Here is a 14,210-nt window from a genome sequence, read left to right as displayed (position 1 = left end):
ATTCCGACTCAATTTGAGTTTACAACTCAAAATTTAATAAAATCAATTGGCTCACTGTTACTTGAAATGTTTAACTGAATGTTTGGTTCTATAGTTCAAAGAGACTAACAACTATCACTATACGGTGGCCAAACTTCCCCGAAAGGGGCCTCCCGGCCAACAATGCCATACGACCATTTCATTTCATCACTATCATAAATCTTCTGAGCAACAGACTGTGTGTAAATACTTGGAAAGACATGAACCTCTGAAACGTTTCAAATTTAACTGAATAATGCAATTGCTGTCTTCAGAAATAAAGCTTCACCCAGTCTATGGCTATTGCAACATGACAGTGACAACAACATCGGGACCTAGAAATATTTGCATCTGAGCAATACAACCATCCCAGCAAAAATGAGCAATTTTTATTTCCGCAAGAAATTGTTAATGCAACAAAACCACCTCATATTTGAAACAGGTTCTCAGATCAAATCCTGCTATTGTGAAATGAAGTTTGTCACTTTAGGACAACATTCAATACCTTAGCAGCTGGAGGAGAGGAGAGGAGGAGGAAAGGTGATATGACTGTCACTGTTCAATCGTTGCAGCACCAAAGAAACAAAACATGAAAAGCACAGACAAAAAGAAAACACACAATCCATTTTGGTCTTCTACCTTGAAAATGGTATGTTGGCCTGCGGACAGCTTTGCGTCTCGGCCAGCAACGGAAACTGAATCTGGAACCTTCAAATGTAAAGCATGTGTTAGACGTGTTCACCATACAGTTAATGAGTGTGAATCATATAAATGCAGACTTTTGGTAAATAAACCTTCTGCAGTCTTTTGTTCATAGAGTGACGGTAAGAAACTGTTAAAATTACCAATGTGTTTTTTTCTTCAAAACTGTTACTTTAAAATCGTTACAATATTTTTTTTGCAAACTACTTCAGTCCCATGCGTAAAATAGAAAAGATAAGAAATATGACAGACAAACTGAAGACACTTACATTATCTTTCATGGAAGGTATGAGATAAAAATGTATGGCCTTAGTGCTGTGGAACATGCTTTTAGAAATTAGTTTTTTAACTAGGCTGCTATGAATAGTTTTGGTGAAATATATTTTTTTTAAAAAACATACCAGATCCTGAGCCACTCGCAGCTAATCTCTCCTCTGATGATGTTCTTGATTCAGAGACCCTCTGCTCATGCCTCATCATGACCAGACGGAAACTGAGGTACTCTATAAGATGGTCCAGACCCTGGTTTGTTTCATCTAGGAACTCGCGCACCCACCTGAAATGTATGTTTACATTACTTTTTTATTTCTTTCACTATTCTTTGGTAGTGCACTGAACTGCAATTGCCCCAACTATCTTTTTCTGCTTCCGAGACTTCCTGCACATGTCTATGAATCTAACAGTACACGTAAATCATAAATGAGGCAAAACAGACTTCTCTTCCCTAGAACAACACCTTTTAAAACACAGAGAGATTCTTCTTACCAGCTTAAAAAAAAATCAACAGTATCAAAACGCACAATTTTATTTTAAATTTCCAGGAACAAGATTTCTTCCGAGGCAGATATAGAATATGAAACAGAAAAAAATTTGGACACCATCCAGCATCCACCATGATAACTGAGCTATGCTAGCTGCAATGTGCCATTCAAAAAACGACTGGTGACACCCATCTTCTCCACTTGTGTGTTTCTTGTTCCAGTGATTGGTAAGGAGACATCACAAATACGTGACTAGACTACCCTATGGGATTTTAACTGAGCTCCCAATGTGGTGAATTTTAGAAAGAAAAAATTTTAAATTTCTTTGCAACGTGAATACATTCATTCCACACATCAAGCTACATATGGACACAATCTGCAGAACATAGAGAGGAAATATGACTGGCATTACAAAGAACAGCTTTCACAGATTTTGACAATCATATGCCACAGATACAGTGGGTGGCTGCACGGATCAAGTTTAACAGTAGGAGCAGTTTTAAGGGCAGGGACCTTGTCATAGAGATACTGGGAATGCCAGTTTTATCCCTACCTCAGGATTATTATCTCTATAATCATCATCACTGTGTAGCTAGGAACATTGTCCCTTTGAAATGTGTAGTAGCAGTACAGGAATTTTTCTTTCTGAAGCTAAGTACTAATCTGTCATTCTCTTTCCAAGCAACTCTGTAGTTTTCTAAAGTAAATTCTCCTTTTGGTAAAACACATTAATTAAAAATAGACTGTAGAAGGAGCAATATTTCATATAATTATTTTTATAGGGCTTTGTCAGCAGAACTCTCACTGAATACTATGGAGTTTTGGTAGGATGTTAAGTACGTTACTGGCATAACAGCACTTTGCATCAAAAGAGTTCTCTCTAGAAAAATTACACTGTCCCCTTCACATGTTTTAACATTAGCCTTTCATTATATTTATAGAACGATGGCCTTACAACACTAAGCTTGGAACAGATTAATGATAGTTGCTGGAGCAGTGTTTACTAATTTCAGACAAACTGACCAAGACATTGTGCTGGCGTAAGCTGGCACCAGCACACCACGTGCCAAGGAGGTTGCGAGAAGATCGACAGAGGCGGGGGGAGGGAGGGGGGGGGGGGGAGATAATAATATGGTCTGCTGCGGATCGGAGGGCCAGCTAGTTTGTGCCTGTAGCACCGAGTAAGTTATCCACCAGTAACTCAGAGACAGGCAGCATGTAACAACCCTAATAGCGCACATAGTGGGCTTCTACTTCACCAGAACCATAGCTAATGTGGACTATACAGAAGATCTTGTACCACAGCACATGGAAGCTTAACGTACGTAGCTCTTTGGTTATGAATACAGAACACAGTTAATTTATGCATGCAGTTTGTATACCAGCCACCAAACAACATCCTCTCCTTGCTTCCCATGTTACAGCTCTAGAAAGACAACGAGACGACATAAAGGATGGTGAAGAGAATCCTTCAGTGAAGAAGAGTTTGTCTGCTTTGCTTGCGTTTCAGATTGCAAGGGTGATCGTATTTGAGTGTTTGCTACATTTTTGTTGTATTCTTGCACGTATTCCAGGAGGGGAGTCACAGAATTAATTAACTTTCTCTTTTCAGAGGCTTTGCTTGTTTGTTTTTTCCCTAACTTATTTCTGTAACCAACAGCTACCCCACCCCCTACACCTCAGCTGCAGACGACCAATGTGATGATCTAAAAAGCTTTTCAGTTTCAGAACCAACAAATTGCTGCCTTGCTGATGCCTGTACAACTTCTGGCTGCACAAGCAGTGCCGGCCACACAACTACAGAAGTCAACCAACCAACACGCCCAACAAGTGCCGCCGACCAGCATACGACTGTTCTGGCAATTTAACGACACAGAAGAGGAATGGCTCTAATACCCGACACAGTTCCAACTTCATAGTACAGTTCATCAAGTTAAGGTAATGTGAAGCTACAATACCTTCTTTTGCTTACAGGGTCCCCAGTGTTCAGGTTAATACAAAAACTATTTCCAACTGTGTCTCCTGACGAACTCAGTTATGACAAAGTAATCACAGCATTAACTCGGCACTATGACCAGCAAGTTCAAATAGTTGCAGCCAGGTATCAGTTCTTTCAATTGCAGAAAAAGCCAGAACAGATGTGCTGTCAGTGGTACACAGAATTAACCGGCAGGACTAGTAAGTGTAAATTTGAGTATAGTTGCAGCAACTTTTACAATAAAAAAGTGTGGCATTTTTCAAACTGATCATGTGATCAACATTCAGGATGTGCACCCCCTCCATTCTCATTCTCATTTGCTTGCAATCCGTGACCTGCCTGTTCCTCGCAATGTGTCTGAACTGTAGTCAGTACTAGGCAAGATGACATATTGTATTCGGTTCATACCGAATGCTGCTCAGATGGCGGCTCCATTGCATCGCAAAAATGTACCTTTTATGTGGACTAAAGCCTGTCAAGATGCATTTTGGAAACTCAAACATGCCTTACGTAGCGACATATGTTTAGTGCATTTTGATCCTGTAAGCCAGTAATTTTGCAATTCGATGCTTCTTCCTACAGAATTGGCGCTGTGCTTCCGCACAGAATTGGTGCGCAAGACAGACCTACTGCTTTTGCCTCAAAGTTGTTAATTCAAAGTCAGTGCAATTATCCTCAAATAGAAAAAGAAGCTCTCACTATTGTGTATGGTGTGACAAAATTTCATCACTATTTGTAAGGTCGCATGTTCTATTTAGAGACAGACCACAAACCTTTGCAGTCTGTGTTTCATCTGTCAAAGCCAGTTCCTACATGCACTGCTCAAAAATTGAGCACTGGGCTAACAGTATCAGTATGAAATTGTGTACAGACCTACGGCAAAGCATGTCGATGCAGATGCCCTATCTTGCCTTCTGATTGGCCCAGACTGATTTTGATGCATCTGCTGCATCTTGCCAAATCAATGTACAGGACTCTGAATCACTGGAGTCTTTTCCCTTGCACGACAGAAAAATAGCACAGGCCACGGAAGCAGACCCAGATCAAGATTTTGTTGAATTATATTCGCACATCTTGGTCTCTTTCATTGAACAGTATCAAGAACTCAGTTATGTGCTCATATTTAGCACATCAGTGCTGCCTTTCAGTTCAGCAGGAAGTGATTCTAGTTCAAAACGACAGTGGACAATCCCGCGTGCTTATTCCGAAAGTGTTGCAAAAGGATGTGTTGAGATTGCAACCACCAAGTACATTGGGGAATTGTTTGCACTGAAGAGCTAGCGTGCCGGAACTGTACTTGCCAGGGTATGGAAGCCCACATTGAACAGATGATGGCACAGCGTCGCGCATGCACGGAGAACCAATCCGCTACGCCACAGACATTTTCAGCTTGGCGTAACACTCAATCGCCATGCCAACGAGTGCACAGACTTTGCAGGAACATTCTGGAACACTCCTTGGCTCATAGTGGTAGACTCTTTTACCAAGCTTCCATTTGCAGTGCATACAAACTCTACCACATACCATAGCACCATTCAACCATTGTCCTCAATATTTTACATAGAAGGTTTGCCAGAAATACTTGTTGGGCAACGGATCGCAGTTCACTTCATGTGATTTTGAACAGTTTTGTGAACGGAATAGCATTCGTCACCTAACAAATGCTCCATTTCACTCACACTCCAACAGAGATGCTGATCGCTTCATATGCACTTTCAAGTAACAGATGGTCAAGCTTCGCACTACCCACAAACTCATCCCCTATCGCTCCCACACACGAAACGGACCATCACCAGTCGAACTTCTGCAGGGCTGCCACCACTGGACGCTGCTACACATTCAGAGCAGGGGACACCAATGGTCCAACGGAGGCCACAAGTCCATTAATAGCAATGAGGAAAAGGATACTTAACACAGAACCTTGGTCGCAGAATGACTGGTGGTACATGAAGTGGCAAATAAAAATTGGGAGCGGGCCCCGAAGACCCCACTCATGGGATGTAAGATGTGATGGCGCCAAGCTAGGCTTTACCAAGAGCGAAGAAAACTATAACAACATGGCAGCACTGAGGAAAGCCCTGCCGAACTGTGGTTTCCAATTAAAGAAGGTGACTGATCAGATAATGTACCTCCCGAAAGTCACACTGGTAAGGAGATAAAAGGTCCCGAGATTTGAGGATGCAACAGAACCAACAAGCCATCATCAATTTCATGGGATGTTGCTCAGACTGATTGGCTGATAACTATGAATGGACAAAAGATCCTTAGTGGGCTCAAGGACAGGAACCACAGTACTGTCCCTCCATTGAGAGGGGAAAACCCCCTCAGAGACAAATACAATTGGACATCCGAAAGACTTATTGTCATTGTCTGGGATTAAGGTGTTGAAGCAACTGGTTAGGGATAGAATAGAGGCCAGGGGATGAATCGTGGGAAGAGGAGAGGACCACGAAATGTTCTCATACAGTAAGAGGTTCAATGTAGGATTCCACCAGACAAGGGATAAAATGCACCAGCGGACCCATACAAAGACCACACAGGATGGCAAGACCCCAGGATGGAAGATGCCATTACCAACCTAGAAGAGTGCAAAGTGCAGCCGCCACTCCATGAGAGAGGAACAGACGAACCTAGGGAGGAGACAAAGCGTTCCCAACACACCCACTTGGTCTGTTCGATTAAGTAACAGCCTTTGGCATGAAGCCGTATAGAAGTAATAAGACTAGTGTAGGATGGGTACCACTCAAGGTACTGCAAGATGGTAATCACAGATGGCAATGGCAATGGCCGTGCTCCAGCACGGGACCAGCTGGCAGTGAAAGGGAGCTGTCAACAGGGGAATGGCAATGCTGGTTGAGTGAATAATCCTATCAAACATACCATGGATAACTTCATCAATACAACCTTATAAAGATGGGGTAAACATGCCTTGGGAGGCCAATCCATGTGATGGAAAGCACAGCAAAGTATCCTGACTATCGAGAGGCAGCAAGGGAATAAGCGAATCAATGGGAAGTGACTGATATTGCAGAGGTCATTGTGCTGTGACCAGTGTAGTGATGGGAGAGGGAGAGGGGAAGTGAGCAAAAGCAGAAGATCAGTGTCAGAGAAAGTGCCATGAGGCACACTAAAATGGGTAACTGAACCATCACTAAGACGGCATAGGTTGTGATCCGGAAGAAATTTGTCTTTGAGAAGACCACGCTCTAGACAAAAAAAGCAATGCTCCACAATAGACAACGGGCAATAAAACCCCGAAAGAGGAGGAAGGGAGAGGGATTTGCTGAAGGCGGGCTGTCAGGACAGCATGAGTTTGCTGAAAGACGTCCATATTGAAGGATTGGAATATGTTCTCAATATAGATGCAGGGAGCTAATTATATATAGCAAGGAGCTTGTTAACTCTTGATGAGAGGAGCAAAAGAAGCTGAACCTTACACTCAACTGTCATCTGACAAAATGTTGTATCTTGTGCAATGCAAATATTAGACCATGAAAATTTCTATCGAGAAGAGACAACTGACTTTCAAATCTTAGTTTTCCAGATGAACAAATCCCTCAACAGATTTGCTACAGATGATTATGATGATCTCATAACATCTCAAAAAACTGAAGAAATAAAAACTCTACAGCTCTCTTCTCGGTCAGGTACTAAGAGATAAATAAAGAACACTTGCTGCAGTTCATACTGAAAGGTAAAAGAGAGGGCAAGGCATAAATTGGAAACCCAAAGACACTGTGGACCCAGATCATCAAAGAAACAGGTAACTAGAAAGTTGGAAAGTTCTTCAGATTACCCAAAGGTGCCCAACATTCAGAGATCTGTGATCATAATTCTTTCAATAGATGAATAATACAAACACCATTACCAACTGTAACCTTGTGCAATACGGTTAAGTTAATTAACATCTGTATATCATTAACTGTGTGAATATACAGCACAGGATAATGTTTCACAACTGATGCAACCCAACCTCTATGACGATGAAAAAAACGGGGGGTGGGGGGGGGGGGCGGCGGCACTGATCTATTGTTCCATATGCAAAATCTTTCCACAAATTTATGGCTTATCTCTACTGACCAATTTTTTTCAAAAGTCTGACTGCACAGTAACAAACACTGATTCGAGAAAGATGTTAAAGCAAAGTTCAAATCATTCTCTTCCCTTATGACAATAGAAAGGACTTTGCTCAATGAAGTTAGGTTACTCTGTTCTGATATTGTCAAAAAGCACTCAATACATTATAATTGTTTTGATTATAATACAAAGCACATTCTTGTGGCAAATTAAGTAAATCTTGAGATTACACTGAAACATATGTGGAGATGTATTGATGAAGTGTCATACAATGTGTGCCACTTAGGAAGACAACACGCCCACTAGTAGTCATACTCTGTACAAATTATAAGACAAATAATATCAGTTTAAGTTTTAAAATTTTGTTAAGTAAGGTAATATTCTACACAAAGTATTTCAGGAGGAACAGAAAATATTTTAGAAGCTGGTGGTAAAGACTAATTCAAATAAAACATTCCATATAGTACATGACCAATTTTTATTGTACATGGATATATAACTGTTAGAATGTAACCCAAAAAGAAATACTCTTAAGAAAGCAGAAAAAAACTATTAAGCTCAAAGTTTATTTTCATCATTCCCACCTCTGACTTCAATGTACTTTTGAATCCTGTTGGAAACACCAAGTATGGCTTTCTTTTATGAAGGCAGTACTATTCATAGACCAAATGATTAGTTTCCCTCTTGTGTGTAATTTTTTTGTAGACTTTGGCTTTCAACCACACCCACAGAATGAAATCTAGAAGGATAAGTTATGTGAATGTGTGGTGTCTGCTCTTTTGGATATGTCAGATGCAGAAATACGCCCGATCTCCTGTGGGAATCTCTGAGAGCGAACATGGAGGAAATGGAGGGACTTCAGACAAGTGTGAATCAGCCATGAGGCATGACGAGATAGTCCGTACAGTTGTGATGAATGTGTGTCCCAGATGACACAGTGGTTAATACACCTGCCTAGTAAGCAGGAGATCTCGGGTTCAAATCCGGGTCCAGTACACATTTTCGTTCGCTGCCGCCAAATGAACCCGACAGTAATGATACCCTCCCTTTCCTTTCCTCTGTTTTCATTCCTGCTCCACGTATGATTTACATATAAAAGGATAAGGTCTGTGGATCTTAGTGGCCAAGAAATATGATCATTTCAGCCAATCCATCTTCTGGAATATTTGGCTTAGATATTGTGTCACCTGAAGGCTAGAATGTGCAGCAGCCTGTCATGCTGGAGGAACATACCCATCCTTGTAGTCATATGAACCTCTTCGAATAATGCTGGAAGTTTGTTTCTAAGAAAGTCTAGATTATGAAGTCCGATAAGATGATGCAGAAGCAGAACAAGCCCAATAAGCTGATTGTCTATCACACCACACCAGATATTTGCAGAGAAGTAATCTTGAAAATTTGTCTCCACAGATGCACATAGGTTTTCGTCAGACCACCAATATCAGTTGAGAGTGTCAGTCAGATGAGTCATGAGTGAAAGTGGCTTCATAAGCAGACAGTATTAATGAGATTACTCTATGATCTGCAACTAGCCAATGTTAAAATTCCAATCATCTATCTTCATCTCATTCTGAAAGATGTTGAATCTGCTGTCAATGATAAGGATAGAGGCCATGTGCAGCAGCAGCAGCTGCGAAGTATCCATCTGCAAATCAACTGCAAACTAGTTAACATCAGCAAGAAAAGATGACAGCTATGCAAAGTAACGACAATCAAGCTACTTGCAACATATTGTTACATGATGTATTTGTAAGAAGAGGTGATTACAATGAGGAAGAAAACTATTCGCGAGGCAGGGGGGGGGGGGAGGGGTAGAGAGAGAGAGAGAGAGAGAGAGAGAGAGAGAGAGAGAGAGAGAGAGAGAGAGAGAGAGAGAGAGAGATGCGACTGTATCATGCAAAGAATCCTAATAGCAAGGTGCCATGCCACACATTATTCACCACCCTGCATTGCCCATTATGTGAAACCAGCTCTTTCCATGTGCGAAAGCCAGATGGTGGTCGCCAACGAACAACGCAGACAGTTGCGGCGGAAGACAGCATTCTCAAAAGGGTGCAGCGTACACCGTCAACAAGTACACAAAGTGTATCCTGCATTACTAATATCTTCTACCTTCTATCTGGCATATAATACTTTAAGGACTGCATCTGCAGGCAGGACGTATCTGTAGGTAACCTTTTCCAGCCACTGGATTGATAAAAATATATGGGTGTCTACCAACCCCAAGTTCACCACAGGATCAACTTAACCAACACTTTTTCGCCTTTTTTCACACCAGATCTCCAGTTGCTTTCTAGTTCACCTTTATCTCTCCCCAGATATTTTTATCTTTCATTTTCATTTCAACCTCATGTTACACTTTCCACCTTCTAATACCATGTCACCCTCACAACACCCCCACAACGACCCCATTAAGTTTTATTTACATTCCCTCTGCAAACATGCCCTCGCCCTAGCCAGATTATGCTCCCATATTCTATTTTCTCAGGCTTGTCTGACATTTGGCATTACCCCCAAAGGCCTCACACTTAAAGTTCCCATCTCTGGCTGCAACCCTTCTTTCCATCCGTCCCTATACCAGTTCCAAACTGAACAATCCATTGCCCTCACCCACCTAATCCTTCACCTACACATCAACTCAGCCAATGAACACACCGGTCAACTCCTATCCTTAATAAAAGTCCTCAATCTTTTCTCTCCCACATCCACACCGGCTGTTCAGAGCATCCTCCTACAGGCCAACCGCAAATTAGAACAGCATGCCACCCTCCACCTCAAAAAACTATCCAATCTCCTGGTTTCCCACCTCTGGAAAGGCAACTCACTCACCCTTCACAACCTTTCCAGCAAACCTCAACCTCTTCTCATTGCACACCAACCCAGTCTCTCCCATCTACTCAATCTCCCACTTCCAGCTCCACTCCCTCCAAAAACTCAAAATTCCAATCAATGCAATCTGGAACCACAACACCCTAATTCAGTAGTCAACCTTTCCTCCAAACCTCTCTCCCAATCCGAAACCTCTGTCCTATCCAAAGGCCTCACCTTCAGCCCCACTCCCAGATTCAACCAAACAGCCGTCGTCAAAGATTTACTGTCCTACACTCGTACTCTCTGCTGGAAGTATCACTTTGCCACGAAGAAAAATGATCCTAATCCTACTCCTAATGATCCAACTCCCCAAGACACTATCCAAATTGAACCCTGCCTGGAACAGTTCCATCCTCCGTCACAGCGGGACCCACCTCCTCTTCCTCAAAATCACCCTCTCCAAACCTTCCAGGAATTTCTGACTTCCAGCCTTGCCTCTCAATCCTTCTTAAAAAACCTTAATCCTACTCCCAACATCACCACTACTGAAGCCCAAGCTATCCGTGATCTGAAGGCTGACCGATTCATCGTCATTCTTCCGGCGGACATGGGTTCCATGACTGGGGTACTTGATCGTCGGGAGTATGTGGCTGAGGGACTGCGTCAGCTTTCAGACAACACCACATACAAAGTTTACCAAGGTAATCCCATTCCTGATGTCCAGGCGGAGCTTCAAGGAATCCTCAGAACCTTAGGCCCCCTACAAAACCTTTCACCTGACTCCATCAACCTGCTGACCCCACCGACACCCCGCACCCCTACCTTCTACCTTCTTCCCAAAATTCATAAATCCAACCATCTCGGCCACCCCATTGTAGCTGGTTACCAAGCCCCCACAGAACGTATCTCTGCCTACGTAGATCAACACCTTCAACCCATTACATGCAGTCTCCCATCCTTCATCAAAGACACCAACCTCTTTCTCGAACGCCTGGAATACTTACCCAATCTGTTACCCCCGGAAACCATCCTTGTAACCATTGATGCCACTTCCTTATACACAAATATTCCGCACGTCCAGGGCCTCGCTGCGATGGAGCACTTCCTTTCACGCCGATCACCTGCCACCCTACCTAAAACCTCTTTTCTCATTACCTTAGCCAGCTTCATCCCGACCCACAACTTCTTCACTTTTGAAGACCAGACATAACAACAAATAAAGGGAACAGCCATGGGTACCAGGATGGCCCCCTCGTACGCCAACCTATTAATAGGTCGCCTAGAGGAAGCCTTCTTGGTTACCCAGGCCTGCCAACCCAAAGTTTGGAACAGATTTATTGATGACATCTTCATGATCTGGACTCACAGTGAAGAAGAACTCCAGAATTTCCTCTCCAACCTCAACTTCTTTGGTTCCATCAGATTCACCTGGTCCTACTCCAAATCCCACGCCACTTTCCTTGACGTTGACCTTCATCTGTCCAATGGCCAGCTTCACACGTCCGTCCACATCAAACCCACCAACAAGCAACAGTACCTGCATTATGACAGCTGCCACCCATTCCACATCAAACGGTCCCTTCCCTACAGCCTAGGTCTTCGTGGCAAATTAATCTGCTCCAGCCCGGAATCCCTGAACCATTACACCAACAACCTGACAACAGCATTCGCATCCTGTAACTACCCTCCCGACCTGGTACAGAAGCAAATAACCAGAGCCACTTCCTCATCCCCTCAAACCCAGAACCTCCCACAGAAGAACCACAAAAGTGCCCCACTTGTGACAGGATACTTTCCGGGACTGGACCAGACTCTGAATGTGGCTCTCCAGCAGGGATACGACTTCCTCAAATCCTGCCCTGAAATGAGATCCATCCTTCATGAAATCCTCCCCACTCCACCAAGAGTGTCTTTCCGCCGTCCACCTAACCTTTGTAACCTGTTAGTTCATCCCTATGAAATCCCCAAACCACCTTCCCTACCCTCTGGCTCCTATCCTTGTAACTGTCCCCGGTGTAAAACTTGTCCCATGCACCCTCCCACCACCACCTACTCCAGTCCTGTAACCCGGAAGGTGTACACGATCAAAGGCAGAGCCACATGTGAAAGCACCCACGTGATTTACCAACTGACCTGCCTACACTGTGATGCATTCTATGTGGGAATGACCAGCAACAAACTGTCCATTCGCATGAATGGACACAGGCAGACAGTGTTTGTTGGTAATGAGGATCACCCTGTGGCTAAACATGCCTTGGTGCACGGCCAGCACATCTTGGCACAGTGTTACACCGTCCGGGTTATCTGGATACTTCCCACCAATACCAACCTATCCGAACTCCGGAGATGGGAACTTGCTCTTCAATATATCCTCTCTTCCCGTTACCCACCAGGCCTCAATCTCATACCTGTCATTCAACAACATCTTTGCCTCTGCACTTCCGCCTCGACTGACATCTCTGCCCAAACTCTGTCTTTAAATATGTCTGCTTGCGTCTGTATATGTGTGGATGGATATATATATGTGCGTGTGCGTGTGTATACCCGTCCTTTTTTCCCCCTAAGGTAAGTCTTTCCGCTCCCGGGATTGGAATGACTCCTTACCCTCTCCCTTAAAACCCACATCCTTTCGTCTTTCCCTCTCCTTCGCTCTTTCCTGATGAGGCAACAGTTTTGTTGCGAAAGCTAGAATTTTGTGTGTATGTGTGTATGTTTGTGTTTGTGTGTCTATCGACCTGCCAGCACTTTCATTTGTTAAGTCACATCATCTTTGTTTTTAGATATATTTTTCCTACGTGGAATGTTTCCTCTATTATAATCATATCATTATTCTTTAGTTATACACAGATACTGTTATGTGACATTTACTTACTCTATGTGATTAGTCCGTAAAGATATTTCGAGATCCCTGAGAACCTGCGTAGATGTAGCATCGCCAACCATCTTTCTTTTCTAGAAGAGAATAAACAGATTTTCAGGACTAAAACCATGTATATCCCCACTTTACTGAAAGAATAAATATCAAGACAATAATAACAAAACAATTTATTTTTTACCAGATATATAACCCTCTCTATAATAAATTACAAATGAAGAAATATACATAACGTACTAATTTTTTATATATTTCAGCATGTTACTTACACGACTGCTGCGGGAGGCCTTCGGATCCAGGTACGTGCGTAACTTGTTGAGGTAGTGTGCAGGTGGATCTTTCGCATGCACTCTTTCCTGAAACAAAAATATGTTGTAATTACTGTGATTGTTCTCTGATTACTTTGCTTTAACAATACATCCTTCAGTTTCAAATGACAAATAATGCCGGTTCCAATTCTCAGTCTCAAACAACAGCTGTCCGAGTGATTAGTTGAACTAATGGGGCTGATGAAATCAACATAGAAAAGATGAGGGTAAAGGAGGGCCTAGGCAATTGTAGAGGAAAATTAGCAGGGAAAGACACCAGCAACATGAGGTGCCAGACAAGGCTTCACCAAATGCAATCAGTGGTGATCACATTTTGTGCACTGGTATTCAGGAATGTGGGGAAAGGGGTAGGAAGCAGCCAAAGAAGGCTCATGAAGGTGTGTGGAAACGGAGAACGGAAAATTAACTAATATCCCAGAGACAGTGAGGTCACTAGAGATGTAGCACTAGCTCAGATTAGGCAAGGATGGGGAAGGAAATTTGCTAGGCCCTTTGGAAGGGACCTACCTGAAATTTTCGTTATGCGATTTAGGAAAATCTTGGAAAACATAAATCTGTATGACCAGATGGGGGTCTGACCCACTGTCCTGAATGCAAGTCCAGTGTGCTGACCACTATCCCACTATAGTCGGACAAGGTCTGTGGATGGAGGATCTTAA

The 14,210-nt window shown here is 42.9% G+C and overlaps 1 protein-coding gene across 5 annotated transcripts in view; it reads right to left on the bottom strand.

Annotated features, from left to right (window-relative positions):
* Positions 1-14,210, bottom strand: part of LOC126251325 (formin-like protein) — a 464,159-nt gene that overhangs the window by 89,853 nt on the left and 360,096 nt on the right. For 3 of the 5 annotated variants that reach the window (XM_049951660.1, XM_049951662.1, XM_049951661.1), the window contains exons 3-6: positions 13,492-13,578; positions 13,220-13,299; positions 1,122-1,276; positions 658-726 (exon numbers count right to left, since the gene is read on the bottom strand). In XM_049951660.1, coding sequence (XP_049807617.1) covers positions 658-726; positions 1,122-1,276; positions 13,220-13,299; positions 13,492-13,578 — 391 coding nt within the window. The remainder of the gene's footprint in view (positions 1-657; positions 727-1,121; positions 1,277-13,219; positions 13,300-13,491; positions 13,579-14,210) is intronic. The other 2 variants (XM_049951663.1, XM_049951664.1) reach the window with 1 other exon arrangement.

This window comes from Schistocerca nitens, chromosome 4, assembly GCF_023898315.1.
Source record: "Schistocerca nitens isolate TAMUIC-IGC-003100 chromosome 4, iqSchNite1.1, whole genome shotgun sequence".
Classification (NCBI taxonomy): Eukaryota; Metazoa; Arthropoda; class Insecta; order Orthoptera; family Acrididae; genus Schistocerca; species Schistocerca nitens.
This window is presented reverse-complemented; position numbering and strand designations above follow the sequence as displayed.